This window comes from Pelodiscus sinensis, chromosome 2, assembly GCF_049634645.1.
Source record: "Pelodiscus sinensis isolate JC-2024 chromosome 2, ASM4963464v1, whole genome shotgun sequence".
Classification (NCBI taxonomy): domain Eukaryota; kingdom Metazoa; phylum Chordata; order Testudines; family Trionychidae; genus Pelodiscus; species Pelodiscus sinensis.
In genome coordinates, this window is record NC_134712.1 from 199889168 (window position 1) to 199914253 (window position 25086).

Genomic DNA, 25086 nt, shown 5'->3' on the forward strand with positions numbered 1-25086 from the left:
TCTTGAGCAAAAGTACATCCCAAAGTGATATGCTTTCAGGTATGGACGTGCTTTTGCACAAGAAGTTTTTGTGCAAGAACTCTTCTGCAAAAGACTTCTTGCACAAAACCCCTGCAGTGTAGACATAGCCTAGTGGAGTAATTTTTATTGAAATGATTGAAGAAACTAGGATGTTTTCATTCACAATTTTTTACTCCTTGTAAACAGTGGTTCAAATGTAAATTTATTAATTACTTCTGAGGAGTTGAAAGTTCTTGTGCAGGTGGCATAGACTTGATCATTCAGCTTCAAAGACATCTTGCTTTCATTGTATTTACTGTATATCACATAAACAGTATGGTATCTCAAGCATGGTGAATAAATGGGAACAGGCTGAATAAATCACTAAATTCTATGTATAATATTTGGTTGCAGTTGCTAAAGCAAATAAGCTTTAGGCATTTGTTTGCATGTGGAACCTGGTTATTTATGTACCGTGTAGATTTGTATTCTGACTTATATATTTTTTTAAAGAAAAACACGAACTACAATCAAATGACCTGGCTTTCTCAAAATCTCTTGAAGCAACCAGTCGTATGTTTGTCTACAGAAAAGATCTGACTGATACTTTGGTAAGACTATATGATCTAAAGCTGTATAATGGTTGACGTCTTATTCCAAGACTAGGACTAGTATTTTTTTCCCTAATGGTACTTTTCAATGTGCATTTTACTTTTTCCAATTTCCATAAGAAAACTTGCCAGAACTTATTTGCAGAAAGGCAGCTGTAGCATAAATAACTGGCAAGTCTTTTACTATAATTTATTGAGCTAATTACACCTTTTAAAATAAATGCTCCTGAATTTGAGTGTCTTTATTAAACAGAAGTGGAATTATGTAATGTATCAAATAGGGTAACACTTTTATACCTGTTTAAAGGGTTTGGTTAACTCGCTGGCATTTGTTAAGAGAGAAAAATTAAAAATCAGATAGTACTGGGTTCCTGTGCAGGGATGGAAATGGGGTCAGGATGGAGAGAGCCAGTGTAAGGAGCCTTATTTGATTGTGCATCTCAGCTACCTTTGTAGGGCCAATGCATAATAGGATTTTCCACACACTGCAGAGTTCAGCATCTGTTCTTCTCTAGGATGGCTATTGCACAAAGAACACAAAGGGGATCAAATCAGCCAGGGGAACTGGGCAAAGTGAACCATGATACCAGTGGCGATCCTGCTCAGATTATCTCTTGGGGGTGGTACAATAGATCAATGTCTGTTAATCACAGTTAGGTTCTCTCAGTAAATTAATTTTTCAACAATCTTCTGATGACATTGCAAGTATATATAAACAAATATATGAGTATTCTAGTGGTTGTGGCATATTATCGGTTTAATTTAGACTTCATGAATTTGTCTGATGCAAGAGAAATGTCTATTTGCATTTTATTGGATTAGTGTGTCCATAAAAGCTTCAGTACTATTATCATAATGTATCTTCCACATTGTTTGCAGAGTAATAGATACTTTTAAAAATGTTAATAGTGGCAAGAAGTCCCTAGCAAGTGTTAAACAATTTAGTTACATTAATTACAGAGAGTTTTGGGGCGAGGGAAGAGTTACCTTTTATTTTATAATTATCAAAAGAAACACTAAAATAATGGCTCAACTGCTTGAAATCAGTTTTCATCTGGGCAAATTAGTCATGCCAAATTTTAGACTGATGACATAAAAACCAGGTGAGAAAAACAGAAACAGCAAATGATCCTTCGCTCCTGTGGTATTCATGAGTTCTACAGTAATATATGTAAGTAACTTTTGTGAATTAGGCCTCAATGTTTTTTATTGCTGCCTGACAGTTGTATTCAAAGTAAGCCATTTTTCAGCATAAAATTTATAGTTTTATGTAATTTGTAAATGTGCATTCTGGGCTGTAGGTACATTATATGTATATACTGTACTGTAAATCTGATCTGTTTCCTATGGAACTCACCATAATATTGTTTTTAGTTTTAAAACTTGCTGGAGCATTAGTTCTGATCACAGGCCACAATTATTTCAAGCATTTTGCTTTCATTACAAAGTCTGCCTCGTCAGTGTTTCATAATCAGATATTAAAAAGAGTGAGGACCTAATTCAATAAGACATTGATCATATTCTTCTATTTCTTAAACTGTCTGTAACTCATTGAAGGTGAACAGTCGATTGAAAATATTAAGTGCACTCAGGGAAGATTACTTTTTCAATGTTGGGTTTTTACATCAATGCAGTAGCTAACTCTGGGCAGAGTCTCTGGGAATTGCTGAGGATTCTTTTATTTCTGTTCACTGACTTAGAATCCATATGCCGAAAATGAAGAATCACTACAAAGGGCTGTGAGAATTTTGGGAATTAATACATGGGATCTTGCCTTAGAATTAACAAACTTTGATTGGAGTCTCTTCAATTCAATTCATGAGGTAAGAAACAATAGCTGTATCTTAATTGTCCATATAGTTGTGGGGTTTTAATCAAAGGCAGAAATATTGGTAAAAAAAGTTGTTAGAAGTTAGACTATATGCTAGAAATGGGGAAGAGAACATATCTTGATGAAAAATTTACTGTATCTTATATGCAGGGGAAACTGATGCAATATCATAGGCTACATCTAGATTGCAAGCCTTTTTCAAAAAAGAACATCTAGACTACAACCAGTACTTTTGAAAAAGCAAGCCGCTTTTTCAAAAGAGCGGCGAGGAATCCTGTGGCACCTTATAGACTAACTGAAGTATAGAAGCATAAGCTTTCATGGGTAAAGACCCACTTCATCAGATGTGAGATCTCTTTGTAACTCTTCACAGTCTACTTGGTACTTAACTATCTTGAACAGTAGTTTTGTATCATCTGCAAATTGTGCTTCACCTTGGATCATCTTGATTTCTTTAGTGCAACACTTCTTCCCTTGTTTTTTCCTGCCTGTCTTTCCTGAACAAGGTGCCTCTATACCAATATCCCAGTCATGAGATGTATCCCACAAAGTTTCCCTAGTGCCAGTGAAGTCATAATTTAGGTCATGGACTAATATACAGGAGAAACTGGGAGTATTTTCCCATACTCCTTGTATTTGTGTATATACATTAGATTTCCCTACTGAAGATAAGAAGGGGCACACTGGGTCATTCTAAAGGTCCATCTAGACTAGTATCTTATCTTCCTACAGTGGCCAATGCCAGGTGCTTTAGAGGAAATAGACAGGACAGGTAATCATCTCTGCTGACTGATAGCCATTGATGGACCTATCATTCATGAATTTATTTAACTCTTTTTTTTAAACCTTGTTATATATAGTCTTTAACTTCACAATATCCTTTGGCGAGGAGTTTTAGAGGATGACATTGTGGTGTGTGAAGAAGTGCTTCCTTCTGTGTGTTGTAAACCTGCTGCCTGTTAATTTCATTTGGTGACCCATGGTTCTTGTGTTATAAGGAGTAAATAACACTTCCTTATTTACTTTCTCTACAACCGTCATTATTTTACAGACCTCTATAATATCCCCCATTAGTTATCTCTTTTCCAAGCTGAAAAGTGCCCATCTTATTAATCTTTCCTCATATGGAAGCTGCTTCAAAACCCTTATCATGTTTGTTTGCCCTTTTCTGAACTATTTCCGGTTCCTATATCTTTTTTGAGATGGCGATGACTACATCTGTATGTAGTATTGACAATGTGGATGTACAATGGATTTATATAGAGGTAATATATTTTCTGTCTTATGGTCTAGATTTAATTGGTCCTGAGTCAGTGAAGGGGACTGGACTTGATGACTTCTCAAGGTTCCCTTGTAGCCTTACGTTTATGATTCTAAAATTGTTCTTAAGGCTCTTTCTAATACCCTGTGTGCCTTTCCACAGACTTCAGTGGGCATTGCAGTGGTCCTTTCAAAGTGTGGTCCTGAGTAATCCAGAAGCCTCATAGGAATGAGGTGGATGGAGAGGATAGGGCCAGTCAACAAAAATGTCAAAATCAGATCGTAGTGATTCACCCACTGAAAAGTGTGGTGCCTCAATGAAAAGAAAGGGAAGAAATGTGACCTCTTCTATGCCTTTCATCTTAGCTCTGTTCTCTGATCCTTCCTCTAAGTTCTATTTAGAAACTTACAAGTTCTAGTTTCGAAACCTGAAAACTACTGATTGGTAGTTGAGAAGAAAATAAGAGTCTTCCATTTTTGCTCCTTGAAGCACTGGCTATTTTTAGAACCGTTTTTGAAATGAACTTTCTTAAGGTGGTGGGGAGTTCAGATGTGATTTTTTTGTTAGGTTGTAACTAGAAATGATGAAATGTTGAAAAAGGCAGCCTATTCTTGTCCTGTTTTCAGCCATGATTAGAAGTAAAACTGCAGGCAATCTCATAAAAACACCCAGTGAAAGATTTCTAGCCCGCATCCAAACTCAAGAGGTTTCAATGAGCCTTTAATCTCCATACTAGAACTTTGAATCATTTGTGATTAACTCATCACTGATAAAAACACTCCTTATAAATATCAAACATTTCTTATCTAATTTTAAAAATATATATTAAATTTTACATAATTTGAACTTTATTGACAGTTGTTAAAAGCTCTAATAATACGATAATTGTCTTTCAGCAAGAGCTAATATACTTCACCTTCAGCAGACAGAGCAGTGGTGAAAACACTGTAAATCTTAGTCTTCTTCTTCAAAGATGCAATGAAGTGCAGCTCTGGGTGGCCACAGAGATACTCCTTTGCAGCCAGCTCTGTAAACGTGTACAGCTAGTGAAAAAATTCATCAAGATTGCTGCCCAGTAAGTTACTAAAGTTGAAACTAGAATCTTCAATGAACAGCTTTTATCTTTTTGGAGGGCAGGAGAAGGGTATGGAAGTGATGAAAGGAATTTGTTGTTTATCATTGTTTGTCTGTAAATGTTTAGGAAGCGTGATGTACACACAAATGTATAAATAGAGGTGAAAGTAAGGAGGGCAGGTCCGGCATACCAGAAAAAACCACTAGTAGCAGCCTGTATACTGCAGATCGTAAAGTGCTGCCATGGCAGCACTTAAAGAGGACCTTCCTTAAGATGCTGCTGCAGCAGTGTTTTAATATTGCTGCCCCTTTTGCTTCCCCTCATCAGCGCTTTAATGTCATTGTCCCTTTTGCCTCCTCCCCCAGGCTGCTGGTGGGGGTGAAGGGAAAACAAAAGGGGCAGCTATCCTGGGGCCTGGACATTTAAAAGGGTCCACAACTCCCAGCTGCTGTGATTGCAGCCGCTGTGGTAGCAGCTGGAAGCCCCATGCCCTTAAAATCACTGCTGGAGCTCTCCGCCCCACTCCTTCTGCCTGATGCCCCGCCCCTTTCTGGGGCCCAGGGTTGCCACCATACGCCTTGCCAAGGACCCCGGTGTATTGGTAAGTCATGGCAATTATTTTTATCACTGTTTATAAATAACAATATTAACAAACACTGGCCAAACCCACAGTGCCACTGTGTGCTGTTCACGTATTCACCTATCTGGCTGTCCTTTGCATCAAACAATGATATAATGGCCTCTTGTGTGTTCTCTTGTGGCTGTGTAGTTTGATTTGCGAAGATCAGTCACCAGTAGATATCACACAGGAATGCAAAGGCTCCCACTACAGACTTTCATGTCATCATATTTGGCCACTTTTTCAATCAGTTTTCAATCTCTTTTTTTCTTAAAGTGTTGTTTCTTGATAGTTGCTGTCCATTCCAGTCTTCTTTTTCAGCTCAGCCAGTGCACCTGCCACATGACCTGCAAAAGACCAGCTATTTCATTAATGTTTTTGATGACTCATCAAAACTCATTTGCAATGTTAATCTTAAAATCATACCTACACAGATGAGACTATTCATACTGAGCCATTGCAGTCTGCTCTTCTAGAGTGGGCTTAATTTAACTGAATTATTTTATAATTTAATTGCTTACATTTGCCAAATTTTAAATGAGAATACTGGTGTGCTATTGCTGCTCCATTAATGACATTACTAGCCTTTACTGCATGCCAGTTGAATATAATATAAATAAATACTGTACACATAGTTCCTTTCTCTATAATCTCGCCTGTTTTAGCCACCAAGGTAGTGAAGCTATTTGCAGCCATTCTCCTCACCTCTATCATACATTTGTTGATCTTCTGCACTATGTGAATATTCACATTCATAGAAAATGTATAATTTGTTCACACATCCATCCTTTCACCAATTGACTTGATTTAATTTGTTCCAAGAGAAGCAATTAAATACAGAAGTCCATTTGCTGCTGCTGCAATATCTTTGGTGAAGTGCACTCTGTTAATCCAATATAATGTACTTACAAATGCAATTTGTTTCGGTTTGCAAGTTTTGTGCTATCCAGCAACACATTCATTCTCAAGCCTATAAATTACTAACTTTGTTCTTATTCTGTCTATAAGAATAGATTTAAGGTGGCTCACTGGCTTCCTTGGTAACACTAATTTGTAGAGTCCTGTGCAGATATAAAATTGGTATCTGTATCTGCAAAAATGATCTGCAGTTATCTGTGTCCACATCCACAGATGTGGATACCTGCACGTATAAAGAAGATAGCCACAAATTTTCAGGGTTCTAGATACAAAATTGGTATGTACATCTGTATCTGAAAAAATGAGCCAGGGATAGCCCATTAGTGGATACGGGTACTTGTGGATATAAAGCAGGTATCTGTGTCTGTCTGATTTAATTATCTTTTATGGCAATGTGAAGTTAAAGTTGTAAGACCGAGATATGGTAAATGGGAAACAGAAGAGGGAATTTTACCTTTGCATTAATGTTGTACTTATCATGATTCAAATGAATAATCCTATTGAAGACAGGGGGACTACTCATGTGCCTAATGTTCATTTAAAACACAATCCCCTAATTTTCATAGTCAAACTTTTGATAGTCTTGCTTGAGAAAGTGGAATGATACTGTTTTGATAGCATACTATAGTTTGTAATTGCATATTTGCTAATGGACTAAAAGTAAACGGGGAATATATTGTAAAACATGAAATTAGAGAGACTGCAGAATTTCAGTCATCAATAATAGGGTCCACTGCTAACTAATAATCCAGAAGTATCTGTAAATTGAACATTAATTGTATTTGCAGACAATAATAAATTTTGTGGGGACTGCAAAAACACTGAAGGGCAGAGAAAAAATACTGAATGATCTAAAGGGTTTACTGTTACGGGCAAACAATAATGAGAGATTTAATTTAGATAAATGCAGAGTAATAGAACCAGGGGATACTAATACAAACCCAAAGAAACATACATAAGATTATTAAGAGCAGCATTGTAGAGAAGGTTATTGCATGATAAGAAATGACAAATTAAAGGCAAAGTCCAAGTGTGATGTTATAAATAAATACATCGGATACAGTAATAGAAGGACTATCACATGAGAGAATAGAAAAGAGAAGGTAGAAACTCACACATATATGTATATGTATATATATATATACGCGCGCACACACACACACACACACACACACACACACACACACACACACACACACATATTTTATTGATAAGATCAGCATTCAAGTGCCATGTACAATTTTCCATTTTTTTCTGAGTGAGGGGGTAGGGTGGGGTGGATAGTTGATAAATTATGACAAAGAAGAATGGCAAAAATGCCTTGACTGTAAACAGAGAAATTAAGGGAAATAAATATGTAGAGCTTACAGAAAAGATGATACTGAAGGGTGAAAATATTTATATAACAACACAATAGAGGGTAAGGAATCATTCTGGGGTAAAAGACTAGTAGTGGTTTTAGTATAAAGGACAATCTTATATTAGTGCAGGAAAGTTGGATTGGATAACTTGGGATATCTTTCCCATCACAATTGCTTTATTATTCTCCGAGGACAGGAAATTAAAGTGTAATATGATTTTTTTTAAAAAAATCATTATTCTACAGCTGTAAAGCCCAAAGAAATCTGAACTCGTTTTTTGCCATTGTTATGGGTCTCAACACTGCATCTGTCAGCCGGCTGTCTCAAACCTGGGAGGTAAGCCATATCTTTGTATCTTTTCAATCTTGTTAAAACTATATATTTCACAAGTTTTTGATGGGTTTTTTTTCTTTTCTCTACGGCTGTGTCTACACTGGGCCACTTATTCCGGAAAAGCAGGCGCTTTTCCGAATAACTTGCCAGCTGTCTACACTGGCCGCTTGCTTTTCCGGAAAAGCAATGACGATCTACTATAAAATTGTCAGTGTTTTTCCGGAAAAACTATGCTGCTCCCGTTTGGGCAAAAGTCCTTTTCCGGAAAAACTGTTCTGGAAAAGGACCAGTGTAAACAGCATAGTAGTCTTTTCCGCAAAAAAGCCCCGATCACCAAAATGACAATTGGGGCTTTTTTCTGGAAAAGCGCGTCTACATTGGCCACGGATGCTTTTCCGGAAAAAGTGCTTTTCCGGAAAAGCATCCTGCCAATGTATACGCGCTTTTTCCGGAAATACTTATAACGGAAAACTGTTCCGTTTTAAGCATTTCCGGAAAAGGGTGCCAGTGTAGACATAGCCCAGATGTTGATTTCAAGTGTAAAGAAAGTGTGTGTGGGGGGGGGGCGGGCGGGGAGAGGGAGAGAGGATCTAGTGTTCCCTGTAAGCTGAGCACTTGGGCAACCACCCTAGAGAGATTCAGATGCCACCCAGCTGATTACCAGAATGCATATAGCCAGCAGCATGTGTTTCTACTGGTGGTACACATCTGCACATGCCTTGGTGCACATAACAAAATTTAGTCTGCAGATGGATGAGAAAAATTAGAGGGAACATTGGCATGGGAGGAGGTCAGTATATAGATGTCTACATTACCTATAAATGCAGACCACCTATGAATACTAGTATATCTAAATGTATTCTACAGAAGTTTTAAATAAGGACAAAGCAAAGAAAGATCTCCAAGATCAGAAGAGTTATCCATAAAGGTCCAGAAATTATTAGAAGCTACCATGCATGCCTACTCTGCAGCAGCAGAACTGCAGCAGTTTTGCTTCTTTGGCAATCTATTCTGTGCCTCTGATGTATTTCAACAATAAAATGTGTTATTTATCTGAACAAGTACAGTACTTATTAATGGATCAGCAGTGGATAAAGGTGTCTTTTTATTATACATTCTGTGTGTTTGCATGTGAAGAAATATTATGAAATGCGCACACACAGTTTTTTCTTTTTAAAATACATGTAACTACAGTTGTTTACATGGCATTCTTTCAATCTGCAGAACTTTGCTACAGAAAAATTTCAAACACCTAAAGCTTGTATGCATCAGTAATTTGAATTCTAGGAAATAGAAAGCAATGCTTATATATTAATCATGATTATTTATACATGCAAATTAAATAACCTATGTTTATACAACCAGTTATACACCAACCTATGCATTCTTAAATAGATGATTGCATCCTCAAGGATGCCCTACTATTTTTGTTGTTAATATACATTGTTTTAAGAAGGCACCTAACTCCCTCTGGTTCAAGATGCTAAAATCTTATGAGTGCAATTCCATATGCAGTTATTTTAGGTATGCAGTTGCTAGTGTTTTAATCATACAGCGCAGATACATCCTTTAAAAATGTTGAGTAAATTTTGCAGGATTATATTCATCATAGTAGTCTGTCAGCCTGATTCTTTTCTCAGTTACACCAGTGAAGTTAGTGTTAGACCAGAATCTGGCCCGCTGACATGTAGGATCAGACCATGAGCCGACATTTTAGGAAAAGAATTAGAAGATTATTGCAACCAAATTATTGAATATCTAAATTTTCAATCTGTGTTGTTTCCATTTCCACAAATGTATTAAGACAAATGGAGCAGAGGTGAAATTAGTAGAGAAAATGAAAATAGATGTTCAGAAGCAATTTTCATAAAAGAATCATGACTACATGGGCTCTCAAAAGGCAAGACTGCTAAATCTAATTGATTAGTATCGCTCTAAATATTATTCATAACTAGAGATTTTAGTTCTAAGAAAAAAATGATAATTGAATGGGGGAAGTGGCTTGGTGATATTTGACACTTTATACATGACACAATCAGAAAGAAAAATTGTGTTTTTCTGCATATATGATTCCTTTAGTCCCGTTTTCTTTCTTTTTCCCCCCTACCATAGAAAATCCCTGGGAAGTTTAAGAAACTCTTCACTGAACTTGAAAGTTTGACAGTAAGTACAGTGCTAGTGCCAGAAGAGTTTAGCTCCCTAGTTGTTCCCCTTCAACTTATTTCTTTTGTACCTAACATTGTCTAAAGTTTAGATGTGCCTTTCTCCAATCATGGTTTGCCACAGTCCGCACATATCTCAGTAGTGCAGACATGGTCTCAGAAATGGCTAAATTCACCCTGCATTCCTGTGGATTGACAAAGGGGAAAATAAAAAGCCAAATTCTGTGCTTGGTTTTCTGGTGTAAATCTAGAAGTAACTCCATTGTCATGGTAGCTAATCACCAATCTTTTGATACACAGCAAAAGGTATTACGAATTTTTTTGTAAAAGTCTGTAGAAAGAATCAGTATAAAAAGAAGGGAAAATCAAAAGTTTAGAGCCAGACTTTGCCACCCTTATTTGTGTTGTGAGATACTACCCAGCATGAGTATTTGTTTTGGCTGCTATGGGATTAGAGAGATTATCAGTGAATTGAGTAATGATGGCAAAATCTGTTCTTTAATGATTATTTTAGAATAATCATGGCAATAGGAATTCTTATTAAATAATTACATGTCCTCAAGTTAGAAATATTTCCCAAAACATTTAATAGCATGTACTGAGATGTAGAATGATAGTATTTACATTGCATAGAACTGCTCAGCCACTTTCCATTATTTTTTTTCTTTAAGAAAAAAGTGTTTAATGGGTTAATTCTCCACTGCAAAGATGCATCAATGGCACTTTTTTGGACAGATTCTTTTAGATATTAAGATGAAGAGATAGTGCTCGCAGAGATTATGTGGGGAAATTACAGAACAGTCAAATGCTGAATATCTCGTGTAGCTATATCCTATATTGAAACCATTTACTGCACAGGAACATAATCATTTCTATTTCTTTCTTTGTTTACATTTCCTGTTCAGTTTACTAAGTCACCTCTCCTAGGAAACCTTTATCTACCTCATTTCCCAAGGACCCTTTTATATCTAAATCACATTCAGTTCAGAAGCCTATAATGGATTTAGAATTGCTCTTTTTATAGTCTGTTGATTTTCCTCTTTTATTATGAAAATGATTTTTCAGGACCCTTCTCTGAATCACAAAGCCTATAGAGATGCATTCAAGAAAATGAAGTCTCCGAAAATTCCTTTCATGCCCTTACTTCTGAAAGGTAATGTTAAATCTTGTCTGCCTTTCTTTGCCATGTAATTCCATCTACAGAAACGTGTAATGGTTAGTTACAGTAAATGTTAGGCAATTTTTTTCTACAATTTGTTTCATGGTAAGTATAGAAATAATATGTATGAGACTTCAGTGGCACTTGATTTGGATAATGAACAATTGCCTTTTAAAAATGCGTAAGAATGACTTTTTTTTCAAACACTTTGAAACTTAGGGCCTTCCCAGTCACCTACTGTAATACTGCCTCTGAGCTGTTAGTGTGAAATGTTGGGGTTGGGGGAGATAGCATGTAGGTCTCTTGAGTGGCACCATCTGGATGTGGATGATAAATGAAAACAACATTTATGGATACCAAACGGAGAAAAGTTGAACCATACTCAACCAAAGGAGAGGTTACCACTGATTTAATAAATATTAGACTGGATTTAATTGAGATCAGAATCTCTCCCATTTATCTGTCAAATATACATGGTTCTTGTGATTGGAAAGGGTTTTAGAGTCAACCCCTTGCACTCTGTGAATTCTGAAAAAGACAATGAGCAACCTATTCAACATAGAGAGTTAAATAGCCAATTAAGTGGTAGGTATTTCAAGTATTCTACCATCTTATCTTTGATCATGACAAATTCATTTGATATCCCTGTATTCTGGAAGTGTTCTCTGTGGTTCCATTTAGGGATGTGAACAACTAGTTGACTAGTCGCTCCCCACCCCTCCCTTGCTGCCTCTATCAGCGGGACTCCTTGAGTCCCCCGCTGGCCCCATGCGCCCCACAGCGCTTTCACCTTTGAAGTGTAGCAACAGTCCTTGGTCTGTTGCTACACTTCAAAGGCAGAGGCGCCCTTATCCACTAATCGAATAGTCTAAATTTAACATCCCTAGTACCATTAATTTGCATACATTTAAAATGTTTCAAGGGAAAATTCTCCAGACAGGCTAAAAATGTCTGAGTCCCCAGGTCCCCAGTCTTCTGAGGGGTTTGTATATATACAGGGAAATTTTACTTTTGGTGTCATCATATTTCAATGGATGACAAGACAAGAGTTCTAAAACAGAGAGGGCAAAAACTATCAAATAAATCCATTGAATGCTTATGGTCTATTCTCTGCCTACGCTTTAGAGTGGGGGTGGAGGGAACATCAGGCCCGGGGTCCAGATGCGACCCCAGCTTTCCTGGATCTGGCTCCTGAGAGTCAGGGTTCCCCCCCCCCCCACCAACACTGGGGAGCCTGTACTGGCACTCCAGCCCCATACCAGCACCCCGGAGTGCCTGTACTGGCACTCCAGCCCCATACCAGCACCCCGTAGTGGCACTCCGGAGCTAGCGCGCAAAAAAATCTTCTAATCTAGCTCCCCTTAGGTTCTGGTGTGCAAGGGAAATGTGGGGGGGAGTGCCTTTCTCCTTCTCATTTGGGGGCACAACAGTGAGGGTTTTTTAGGTTTTTTGTTTCTCATTTGTGTGTAGCCCCTGACTGATTTTTCTGTGGGTCAGCAGCCCCCAACCCCAAAAAGATTTCCCACCCCTTCTATAGAAACTGATGTTGCCTTAATACATTATGATGTTTGACCCAGCAATACAATATTGTATATCAAACCATGTACCCAACTAGTATTGCCACAGTGTATTCTTACATCTTTATGATAAAATGTGATACCAGAATTTCATTACAAAATCCTCATAAGTAAAAAGTGTCATTCAAAGGGGCATTGTCATGGCTGATAATCCAAATGAGCTCTATAATGCCATTTTTTTTCTTCCTCTCTTTTAATCCATGTAATTTTGAGTATGCAAACCTAGATGTGTCAGTGTTGTTTGTTACAGTACACATTACAATAATGTTAATAGCCTAGAAATAATGAGCAACCCCTCCAAAAAATCCAATGCTCAAGATGTGAAGTCCTGAGACATTTGTTGGAAAAATAATACGGTAAAACACAAAATGTCCAGTAACTTGTTGGAATGTATTGTAGTCAACTTCTCATTTCAGAAAATGGAGGAAGTAACGATAGGGATAGCCATTTTAGACTTCACTGTAATTACCAGAGATGAATCTGAAGTTTGTAGGGAACTTGGGTGAAAGTGATCGCGAAATGATAGATTTAATGGTCTAAAATAAAAGGGAGGAGTGAAAGCAGCAACATTGGAGTTAGTCTGCTTTTTTTTTAACAAACAGGTCCGGGGTAGACTAGGGAAGGGGACCTCTGTCCTATCCCTGACAGCTCTGGGTTGGGGCTAGTGGGGAGAAGCACATCTCCTGCCTTGGTAGGTCCAGTGCTTTTTTTGTGATGGTACTGCCTGGTACGTAGTACTGGCACCTCCAGACGCAGTGCCAGCACCTCCAGTCAGAGCTCAAAAACTTTTCCCATGGAGTACCGGCACTTTTTTTTTTTTATATAAATAAAAAAAGCACTGGGTAGGTCCATAGTGGGGGAGAGGCATCTCTTCCTGCCACAGCCCTGAACCCCGGAGCAGGGCTTAACAGGCAGCTATACAGCCACATGGCTTAGCCTGTCCGCCCCATTTTGTCTCAGTTATTTTTAGAAAAAGACAGAGATAGGTCATGGGCCTCTTTGAATTTTTGTTTATTACCCATGACCTGTCTCTGACTTCTACTAAAAGTAGCGAAGAGAATCTTAACTTTCATTATTATTAACAACAAGGAGGAAGGGACACAAGCTAAAACAGGAAAAAGAACAGGTCAGAGAATATTTAAATGTCAGATGAATGCGAGTCAGTCTGATGAAATTCATGTTGGTGGTACTTAGGGAACTATCTGAAGCATTCTCAGAACTGTTAATGATTATGTCCAGCAACTCATGGAGAATGGGTAAGGTCCCAGTGAACTAGGAAAGACTAAACATAACACTTCTTGTTAAAAGGAGTGGGAAAGGACCTGGAGAATCACAGTGAGCAAATCTTCGGTACCTGGAAAGATACTGGAACACATTTTTTTAAACCATCAAATTTGTAAGCACCTAGAGCAGTGGCCCTCAAATTGCGGGTTGGGGCCCCAAAGTGGTTCGTAACTCCATTTTAATGAGGTCACCAGGGCTGAAGCAAAAGTCCCTGGATTGTGTAATAATTTTGGCTGTCAGAAGGGGGTCACAATGCAATAAAGTTTGGGAAACCGTGTCTAGGCAGTTAATACTGCTGAAAAGGATCTGTATGCTCTGGTATATCACACATTGCATATGAATCAACAATATGAGGCAGTTGCCCCCCAAAAAGCTAATATAATAATGGATGCATTAAATAAAGTGTCAGACATAAGACATGGGAGGTAACTGTCCCATTCTGCTCAGCACTAGTGAAGTCTCAGGAGGAGTAGTGTCCAGTTCTGGGTGCCACTCTTTAACAAAGATGTGGACAATTTAAGAGAGTCCAGAAGCCAGCAATAAAAATAATAAAAAGTTTAGCAAACCTGACCCGTGAGGAAAAGTTATAATAAAACCGGGCATGTTTAGTGTTGAGAAGAAGTCGGAGGGTGGGTGGGGGTGGATGATAGTCTTCACATATGTTAAGGCCAGTTTTAAAGAGGACTTGGATCAATTATTCTACAGGTCCACTGCAGGTAGGAAAAAAAGTAATGGGCTTACTCTGCAGCAAAGGAGATTTAGGTCAGATATTAGGAAAAGCTTTCTAACTATAAAGATAGTTAAGTACTTGAATTGGTTTCCCAGAGAGGTTGTGGAATCCCATCAGTGGAGGCTTTTAAGAACAGATTAGACAAACACCTGGCATGGATGGTCTCTGTTTAAGTGTATTTATTTGCTCTTGCCTCAGCTAAAAGAGGCTGGCACAAATACTCTCTCAGGGTCCCTTCCAGGCCTATATTTCTGTGATTCTATGAATAGCAAAGTATAGTACTCAGAGGCTGTGTCCAGACTCAGGGGTTTTTTCGGGAAAAGTAGCCTTTTTCCGAAAAAACTTCACCTGCGTCTAGACTGCAGCCGCGTTCTTTCAAAATTAAATCGAAAGAACGCGGCTTTTCTTTCGACGGCGGTAAACCTCATTTCACGAGGAAGAACGCCTTCTTTCGAAAGTGCTTCTTTCGAAAGAAGGCGTTCTTGAATGTAAATAGGGCTTCTTCGAAAGAGAGCATCCAGACTCACTGGGTGCTTTCTTTCGAAAAAGCGGCTTGCTCTTTCGAAAGTTCCGCGTGCAGTCTAGACGCTCTCTTTTGAAAGAGGCTCTTTCGAAAGTATCTTTCGAAAGAGGCTTGCAGTCTAGACATAGCCATAAAGAGGAACAAAAACAATATGGGGAGGAAATAGATTTACGTCTGATTAGGTAAGAAAAGCAATAAGAATCTTTTCTCACTCTAATTATGAAAAATTAAACACCAAACCTTGTTACAGCACAGACACAGCTTTTGAAAATCTGGCTGATTTTTCAAATATTTAATAAAATCCAGTGTTTCGCCCTTATAACACGGCTTGGATGCAATTTTTTGCTCCACTGAATTTATCTAGGCTCTTTGCTGTTAGCAGCAAAGTTGAGTAGTCTTCACAGAATAAGTACAGAATCAAACTATTCTGGCTTTTCTGGTTTCACTATAAAGCCTTTCTTCGTTAGCACTGTCAGGAACATCACATAACATCGTTGTTTTTTCTTCTTTCTGTGATCATAAATATATGTAGCCATTTAGGGACAGCTCATGCATGGTCCTCATGCAGGTGTGCAGAGAATGGAAGTATGAGGGAAGAGGGAATGGGAATAGTGCCCTCTTTTTTTCCCTTGGGGCGTACAGGGTGCCCCAGAGCAGACAGGGAGGTGGTGAGGGCAATGTCCCATTCATGTCCTCACTGTCTCGTTGACTGGGAGCAGCCAGCACACCATGAATGAATGCAATAGCAGGCGTGCTTGTGCTAGACGCTAGGAAATTCAGGCAGGCATCCTGCTTCGCTTGAATCAGAAATCATCTTTGGAGTGGCCAGTTCTACATCACTCCAAATACAGAGTGCTCTGCCTAATGTACTCTAGCTGAGTTTTCACCAGCATATAAAGTAGTTAAGCATTTCCACTATAAGTAAATACAAAATCCCCTTTAGGCTGATACCTAACAGTGAATTTTTGAAACAAAAGAAAGTAAATCAGTTGACTGTTTTTATGTTCTGGGATTGTTGAAAAGAAAGATGTTCATTGTTTCAGCTGCATATTTGCAGTCCTATAACTTAATTTCATGGGGACTGAGGTTCTCTTCCACCTGCCCTGGTAAAGGGGACTGAGTGGCTTGTTGAGATACCACAAGAAGTAAGCACGGTATAAATGCCTTGGTACATAATGGCAGACAAATTGGTTTGTTGTCTTTTTGCATGAGATTTCAGAGGATTCCATGTAAAGATACATACAGCCCAATTTCTGACGGCCATTTGTCAACTGGAAACATGGCCATCACCTTGAGAGTGTATTTGTGACATCCCATCGCCTTAATAAAGTGGTGCCACAAAAGCATCTTATCGCTGCAGTCACCAGTATGCATGTTTCTTAGGTAGATATGTTTCATGGTCAAAGTATCAGTTCTATCATATGGCCTTGCAACCTCTGTAGTCTTGCCTTCAGCAGACTAAATGGTCTGAAGTTAAGGTGTCAATGTGAAGCAAGAAATAGCCATTTTATTTCCTAAGAGCTAAATCTTGGTTCTTGCTGCAGGGTGATTTTTGGCTCAATGGATTGTATTTATTGTTTGTCTGCTTTCATAGTAATAAAGTGTGTGAGAATAGAGGGAGTTGACTTGCAGAGCTACTTAAGGAAAATCATAGTCTCTGCCATTTATTTGTCCCTTCTTCCTCCTAAAGAGAATTTAATCAGCAGAATTCTGTGTTCATGGATCTGCCACACCCCTCTCTCAACTACCCTAAAATCTCTAGCATTACAGATAGTGAGGTGATTCATAGTGTTCAGGGAGGAAGGGTGGAAACCAGGCATGGTCAATTACTGTGCTCCCCTTCCCACCATAATCCATTGTATTTTTTATTTGAGGCCTGGATAGCAGAGTGAATCATCTCTCTTGTTTGATAGTGTTATTTGGAAGTCCTTAGATTGTTTAGTGAGTAACAGATTCACATTCTGTACTTGACATTTCTCTTGATTGTCAACACATTTAATATTGCCAAAGATGAATAAATTTTCTATTTTTTATGGAAGATCTAGTGATAATTGTTTGCGCCCTGTAACACAAACATTACATTGTATCAATTCTTATGAGGCAGTTTTGTTCCTTGTTTTATTACTCCTTTGTCATCATTCCATTCCTTTATATCTAAAAGAACTGAAGAAAACCCATGACATTATTTAATAAATATGTAATAAATTTCTTTTTAAATTTTGTAGATGTAACGTTCATCCATGAAGGAAATAAAACTTTTCTGGATAACCTTGTTAATTTTGAAAAGCTGGTATGTACGTTTTGTCCTTTTCAACTTCTTTTTTTGTGGGGAAATCTATGCTTCTCTTGGTCCCTCTCTCTTTATATTCCCTTTCTCTCCTACTCTTGTGTTAATGTTTCATGCTGTGATACCCATGCATTGTACTCCTCAGCCTGTTTAGTTCTCTCCATGAACTCCACCAGCTCCCTTTCAGCATTATATTCAGTAGAGTTTAAATGGGTCAATTAATACACAACATGTGAGTGTGCTTTACAAATCACTCACCTGTAGAGTGCACTGCCCCATCATAGGAACAAGTGTGAGTTCTCAAACATATTCTCTCTCCTCAGACTTTAGATGCCTTTTTTTCCTTTCATGGTACCCAGCAGCAGGTAACCCCAATTTGACAGTCATCATTAAATCCGGGTATTTTAATTAAAAGCACGTTTATGATTGGGCAGGGGGGCCGACAGACTTGCTTGGTCCGTGGGCGAGTGGGGGGAGAGCTGCCTCTGTGCTCCTGGAAGGGACTGGCCCTTGGACAGAAGGGACAGGAATTAGGCAGCCAGTTCTCAATGCTACCAGGAGCACACTGCACCTGCCCACCTCCCCCTTCCCAGTCCTCCGAGCCACCAGTAGTGCACATGCAGTGCTCCGGTAGCGCTTTAAAGAGCCTGGAGCTATGGCCACTACCACAGTGGCAGCGGCAGCTGGGAACCTCAGGCCCTTTGGAATTGCCAGGTCCTGGGGCAGTTACCCCTTTTGCCCTCTCCCTCCCCCGATCAGCGGACCTGTATGATCTGGGTATGAGAGCAAGAGGATGAATACATTCAAGTTAAGCTAAACATTAATACAAATAAATTATTCTTTATGTAAAGTGTAATTCGATAGGGTTTTCCTGGTATCATAATGTTGGATGGGAGTGTGATTCTACAACATAGCTGGATAATCCTGCTGTAAGGATGCCAGTGTCTGAGGTGATGGGATATCTGGGATTTCCAGGTTAATGGATCTTGGGTAGCAGATAGCATACTCTCTGTGGGGGAGGAGGTGTCTCCATATATTTAGTCCCAAGCAGTAGCAGGGAGTTTCTTGAGCAGAGGATGTAGTTTCCTTTGGCATTCCTCACTGGGATCAGAGGAAGAGGCCTGTAGAATGTCATGTTGGTGAGTTGCCTGGCAGCCTCCTGGTCGTAATGTGACCTAGTCATGATTATTACAGCACCCCCTTTGTCAGCCTCTTTGATTGTCAGAGCTGTTTTTGAGTACATGGATAGCATTTCATTCTTCACGGCTGAGGTTCTGTGTCATGTGATGTTGATTGTTCATAATGTCAGCCTGTGCACATTTGCAGAAGCAATCAATGTAGAAGTCCAGACTTCATTTTGACCAGTAGGAGGAGTCCACCTAGAATTCTTCTTGTAGTGTTGGTGGGAGGGATCTTATGGGTCCTAGTGCAATGTTCAGTGGTGGTGTGATGGATAGGAGGAGTGTTGGTCAGCGCTTGGGATGTGTCTAGACTACAGGGTTTTTTCAAAAAAAGTGGCCTTTTTTTGAAAAAACTTTCCCTGCATCTAGACTGCTGCTGCATTCTTTCGAAAGTAAATCGAAAGAACGTGGCAGTTTTTAGACTGTGACAAACCTCGTTTTACTAGGAATAACCCCTTTTTTCGAAAGTGCTCTTTTGAAAAGAGTCGCTATGTAATGCAAACTGTGCTTTTTCGAAAGAGAGCATTCAGACTGCCTGGGTGCTCTCTTTCGAAAAAGCATCTTGCTTTTTCGAAAGTACTGGTTGTAGTCTAGATGCTCTTTCAAAATGCTATGAATGGGACATATCCACCCTGACTTAATTAGGTTAATTAACACTGGCCCTACAACTGACAGGGCCTTTCCTGTTCTATCTACCCTGGGATTTGTAATTTCCATTCCAACTCATCTGATGAAATGGGTTTTACCCACGGAAGCTCATGACCTAGTAAATCTGTTAGTCTCTAAGGTGCACAGGACTGCTTGTTGTTTTTACATGGAGCAAAGCACAGATATGTGCCAGTGATGTAATTACTGCAGCATGTATGACAATATAAGTTGGTCAACTTAATTTTGTAGTACAGACATGGCATCAGTCATTAGAGAGCTTCCCTGGGGCATCAGTAACAGAAGCTAATTTCAGCTGGATCGAGCCCATACCAAGCAACAAAGCATAGTGGGCAATGTGAGTTACATGGTCAATTTCCCTGTACTTCTGAAGCCAAACTGAAAATATGGGATGTAAACTAGAAGATGCAACAATAGCAGCTGAACAATGGGATGTTAAAGCTCTAAAAGGATTTAAGAAATTGACCTTGCAAACTTAGGACCTTTCATTAGGACTTTGTTTTAATCAGTGCAAGGAAACGATGTTAAGAGATTTCATGGTAAATGGAACACAGATTGGAAAAAAAAGATTTTGTGTCACTGAGGTATTAAAGAACATGAAGTCTTCATTAAGCATTTACTCAGCTGTTCTCATGATAGACTAGTCTGTGAAGGAACATGGTAAACCATTCATGTTGTGGTAGTGGAGAAATGAATTTATGCTACATCATTCCAAGCTAATCATACACTATTCTAAAAACAAGTAGTCCTCTGCTCTGGGTAGCTAATCTTTTCCAATTCTGATGAATTTTGAGGGAAGCACAGGAACAGCCTGTACAGTTTCCATATGCTGCCATATTGCTATTGTTAATTGCAGGCAGTATTTTAAATTAGTCACTATATTCAGTCAAGGGCTTCTGACTCAAATTGATATGCTCTTTCTTTTGGATTGTAAATTCAGTCAAAAGAAAACACGCATAAGAAATATAATGGACCAGATCCCCACTTGTGAAAATGAATGAAGTTCTGTTATCTTTTAACTAATTCAACTGATATCCACTAAAGATTTGACATTAAAATCAAAACAAAATTTTAAAGTTTTTTCTTTGTTTAATCTGAGCAACTGTCTACAGCTTTTTTGCCTAGCAAGCAGTATGATAAAAAGAATTTAAGATCACCAACTATCAAATCACTACCATGCCATAGATAACGGGAGCTGTAAAAAGAGGTAGTAAAGATTTGCTGAAAACTTAACTATAATGTAGTTTTTTCTTTTTAGTTTTAATAACAATACAAGGATGCTTATGACTTACAAACCATTTACTCCCCCATACACTGAGAAAGAACCAGCCAATTCAGTACAGAAGTTGAGAGAAAATGGAGAAATGACCCTTTTTTCATTGTCCATTTCCATGGATTCCTTTGGAGCCCCTATCAATGTGTGTCAACAAAATCCTTCTGTAAAAGGATTCTGAAAGAACTAACCTTGTTCATGAAGTGTTAACACTGAACTAAAAACCCTACAACCCTTTACCCTTTGAACTAAAGGTCTCCTGCCTCCTTCCTTTCCCATTATTGCTAATAATTGCTCTTGCAAAGTGTGAGGCTAGGGAAGGATTTTCAAGCAACAGAGGCCCATCAGATTTCTGCACTGATATTTTCTATGCTTTATTTCACAGCACATGATTGCTGATACTGTCCGATCACTGAGACATTGCAGGAATAACCAAAGTGGTGAGTAGTCCATTTATTATTTATCTCTAGTTACATACATACATAATGCTCAGTAATATCAAAAGACCTGTTTCCAGTTCTCTCTGCCTCCTCTCCCATGGTCCAGGTTTACTTTTACAGTAAACATATTTGCTGTTTGTTTTAACCTATAAGGAGGGCAGACCATGCTGTGAAAATCATCTCCACAAATCAAACACAATCAAAGCTACTTTCCAAATTGTTTGCAGAAAAAACCCACAAGATTTGCACAAAATACTGAGATCCATGGTCATCTATCTGTGATATTACAAAAGATCTGAGTTTTGTAGGCCTGCATCAGAAGGGCAGAAAAAATCTTGATTACCTCTGATTACCTAGTGATCTTATCAGGTATCCTATAGCTTCCCATAACTAGTGGTGTATTTAGGATGGAGATATAGTGCAGTCTCCTACACGAACTCTCTTCAGCAATTGATTCAAACTTCTATTGGCATCTCACTAAATGAAAGGTGAAATATCACTGTGGATTTTCATAGTGGTCCATTGAGACCAATTGAATATCTGTAAACTTTTTTCTTGTTCTCTGTATGACTTAGACTACAATTATACAAAAGAGAATGAAGAGACCACAGTATTTTTGATAGTGGTAATGTTCTGATTTAAATACTAAAATAAATGCCACAATAAGACCAAAAACACTCTACCAGGAGGAACTTCAAACCTGTGCTTTAGCCTTAACCTAGAAATTTTTAATTTGAAGAATAAATGTTACCTTTTTTTTCAGCCACGCCTTTGCAGTCTTTCCTAACCATGTCTATAGTATTTGAAATCTCCTATGGGGGCTGATATGAAAATCTTCATGGGGGAATACAAAAAGGATAATTGCAGCCATAGTTACTCATTTTGGGTGTGCATATACCGCTATGGAGTTTTGCTGAAAATTTGGCCTATAACGTTGCTAATATAGTTGCAGTCTTTTAAGGGTACAAAGCCTGTTTATAAATTATGAACCAGTTACTCCCACATGCACTGAAAAGAAAGCAAGCTGGTAAGTACATCTTCTCTTGTTTTCACTCTGTTAATCAAAACCCTAAAAGGAAACATTGATTAAACCCAAATATTTACCTGTATATCTCATTCAGTGGAGTTAATTAATTTTTTTAAGCAAATCTTTTGCAAAATACGTTAATGAACTTTAAAAATCATCTTTGCTTTTTTGTAAATATTTGTGTCTTGGCATAAATCCAGGTTTAATGCCAAAGATTTGTCACATAATCTGCTGATTTGGGGTATGTTTTATTTTATCACAAACTTGGCCTTATTATGAAGCTGGTATTTAAAAAAACAGTTTATGCAGCTATTCCTGTAAGCACTGGTTTCTGTTAAATTCATTTAGCATAAAATGAATTCATTGGATATTTATTAAGATTTTATTGACTACTTCCTTTTTCAATGGATATATTTAGCTTTCAGGAATGTTACCACAGAACAGAATTCAAATAAAACTAAGCAAAAGATAATGTTGTTGCTTATAACTCTATCTTACAAATGAAGTTTACAGACCAAAAATTGTATGTGTTAGAAAATTGTGTAGATAAGTAATACTGAAATGCGATTCTAATGGAAATAATATTTTTCCATATTTAATCCAGAAAACAAAAGGAGTCCTTCAGAAATCTGGCATAGCAACTTTAGCATTTGTATACTAATTCAGCCCTTTGTAATTTCAGGTGCTAATGAAGTGCTGAATTCTGAATAATTTTCAGTGTTTTTACACAGTTCCTGAAAACATGGAACCTTATAGCTGTCTTCCTGAGAGCTATAAAGTTCCCTATAACTTCCTACACCACTGTATCTATCTCTTGTTCATTTTTGCTGCCATGTTTTACAAATCACCCAGGTGCTTGTGAATCTTGTGTGGACAGGTGCTGCATAGTCATGTCTGTTATAATGGCATACAGAACTGGTTGAACTCACAATGTCATGTTACTATTTACACTATGCTAACTTTGTGCTCATCACTTTATAGACAAATATGAGAACAACATTAGTGCCCCCAAAGAATTTACATTCTTAATGGATAAAGTATAGATAGAGATTGATTAAACAAAAGCAGCTAAGAGAGCAGTGATAAGAAGCTTATTGGTTCCAGGATTTTTAATGGTAATTTTGTTACCATATGAGTTGTCTTTTCACTGTTTGGTTTTCCTCTGACACATGGTTACAGCCACTCTACTGTGGGAACTCCTGTGAAATACCGCTGCTCTCCGAGTTATGAACAAGTTATGGACCAACACTTGGTCCGTAACTTGAAGTGTTCGTAACTCGGATCCCATAGCTTTACTTGGCGACCGCACTGTTCATAAGCGCGGATCGCCGTTCGTAACTCGGATCTGCATTTACGACCACTTTGGTCATAAGTGCGGATGGTCGAAAGTGGAGGTGGTCGTAACTCGGGGAACAGCTGTAATATGTCCCTTGTTTCTACCACCTCACTGAAATCAAAGGCATAGCTGATATATGAAAAATATTTGAAGAGTTGTCCTTTGTCTATTCTGCATTGTCACATTTCACCTGATGTGAAGGAAGTGGTTCAGAGATCCACTTGCTATGCCACATTTGTGCTATAGCTGTTTAAACAGTAAGGGCCAGATCCTCAGCCTGTGCCAAGGTTTGTTTGTGCTGACAGACTAGCATTAAATACCCTTAAATCAGCCTCAGAGGGATTGCTGAGCATACTTCCAACATTAGGAAATCCAGCTGTATGCTACCCACTCCCCGCTCCTCTTGGTGTCACTAGCATGCAGACAAGGAAGCAAGCAGACAAAAACCAGCTGCAGTTTCAGAGCACTGTGTCTCCTGGGGTTAGAACTTTCTTCCCTTTCACTCCCTTTGAGGATAAGGATCTTCTCAGTTGAGCATCAAGTCCTCTGCAGATGCCTTGGACCTTCATATGCTGCACTTGCCGTTTTTAGTGGCAAGTTTGACTCCCATTTGGAAAAATGTCAAATCAATCAGAAAACTGTTCTCAGATTTAATTCCTTTTCTTCTCTCAAACTTTAGGCAGTGAAGTTCCTCCAAAAGAGAATCAAGAGCTGAAACCACATGTCTATCACCTGCACGTCATTGACAACCAGCAAATGCTGTTTGAGCTTTCTCACCGGATAGAGCCTCGAGCGTGAACGCCCAGAGCTTCATGTAACTTTGAAACTGCAACACTTTTAATTAAGTGAATGTTTATGCCAAGCATGTTGCTTCCCTATATGAGAACAGTTTACTGAGTTTTATCAGTAGTCACACACACACACACACACACACACACACACACACACACACACACACACACACACACACACACACACACACAAATCAAGCAAAGCAAGAAAAGGAGCTGTTTACAGCATTTCAGGGCAAGGATAGTATCATTTCCATTGATCATCAGAAAATGAAGGAGAGGAGCAGCATTTTTAAAGCTAAAAAGCTTGGTTTATGTGAACATCTTAGTGCTCCAGTGTAGCTTTCAATCCAGACTCTGCCAGTATTAGAAGGAAAGGAAGCATCATGTCACCATAACAAAACATACCAGCAAGCAACAGGATGTGACATGGGGGTTCACAATTCACCATACAATATGTACCTCACTAATCTGAGGCTGCCAAAGTATTGATTGTTGCCAAAAAACAAAAAACCAGAAACTGTGCAACCCACATTAACGCTCTGACTCCAGGGGAGTGTCTTATGGGAGAAAACAGCAAATGTCTCAGAATAGAAAGATAAAAATTAAAGACAGTGTTGCGTGTTAATGCAGTTGTGTGT

At 38.5% G+C, this 25086-nt stretch overlaps 1 protein-coding gene and 1 long non-coding RNA gene across 6 annotated transcripts in view; one reads left to right on the forward strand and one right to left on the reverse strand.

Moving 5' to 3' along the window:
* The window catches only part of RAPGEF5 (Rap guanine nucleotide exchange factor 5), a 216196-nt gene extending 191565 nt beyond the window's left edge, over window positions 1–24631 (forward strand). For all 4 annotated transcript variants that reach the window (XM_075922221.1, XM_075922220.1, XM_075922222.1 and 1 more), the window contains 9 exons: window positions 514–611; window positions 2312–2434; window positions 4600–4778; window positions 7922–8012; window positions 10122–10172; window positions 11237–11324; window positions 17670–17734; window positions 21237–21291; window positions 24334–24631. In XM_075922221.1, the coding sequence (XP_075778336.1) occupies window positions 514–611; window positions 2312–2434; window positions 4600–4778; window positions 7922–8012; window positions 10122–10172; window positions 11237–11324; window positions 17670–17734; window positions 21237–21291; window positions 24334–24452 (869 nt within the window). In that variant the 3' untranslated portion in view covers window positions 24453–24631. The remainder of the gene's footprint in view (window positions 1–513; window positions 612–2311; window positions 2435–4599; window positions 4779–7921; window positions 8013–10121; window positions 10173–11236; window positions 11325–17669; window positions 17735–21236; window positions 21292–24333) is intronic.
* Window positions 1–25086, reverse strand: part of LOC112543912 (uncharacterized) — a 55996-nt gene that overhangs the window by 9993 nt on the left and 20917 nt on the right. For both annotated transcript variants that reach the window (XR_012902000.1, XR_003087210.2), the window contains 2 exons: window positions 5479–5744; window positions 4620–4730 (listed from right to left, as the gene is read on the reverse strand). This is a non-coding gene — a long non-coding RNA (uncharacterized LOC112543912). The remainder of the gene's footprint in view (window positions 1–4619; window positions 4731–5478; window positions 5745–25086) is intronic.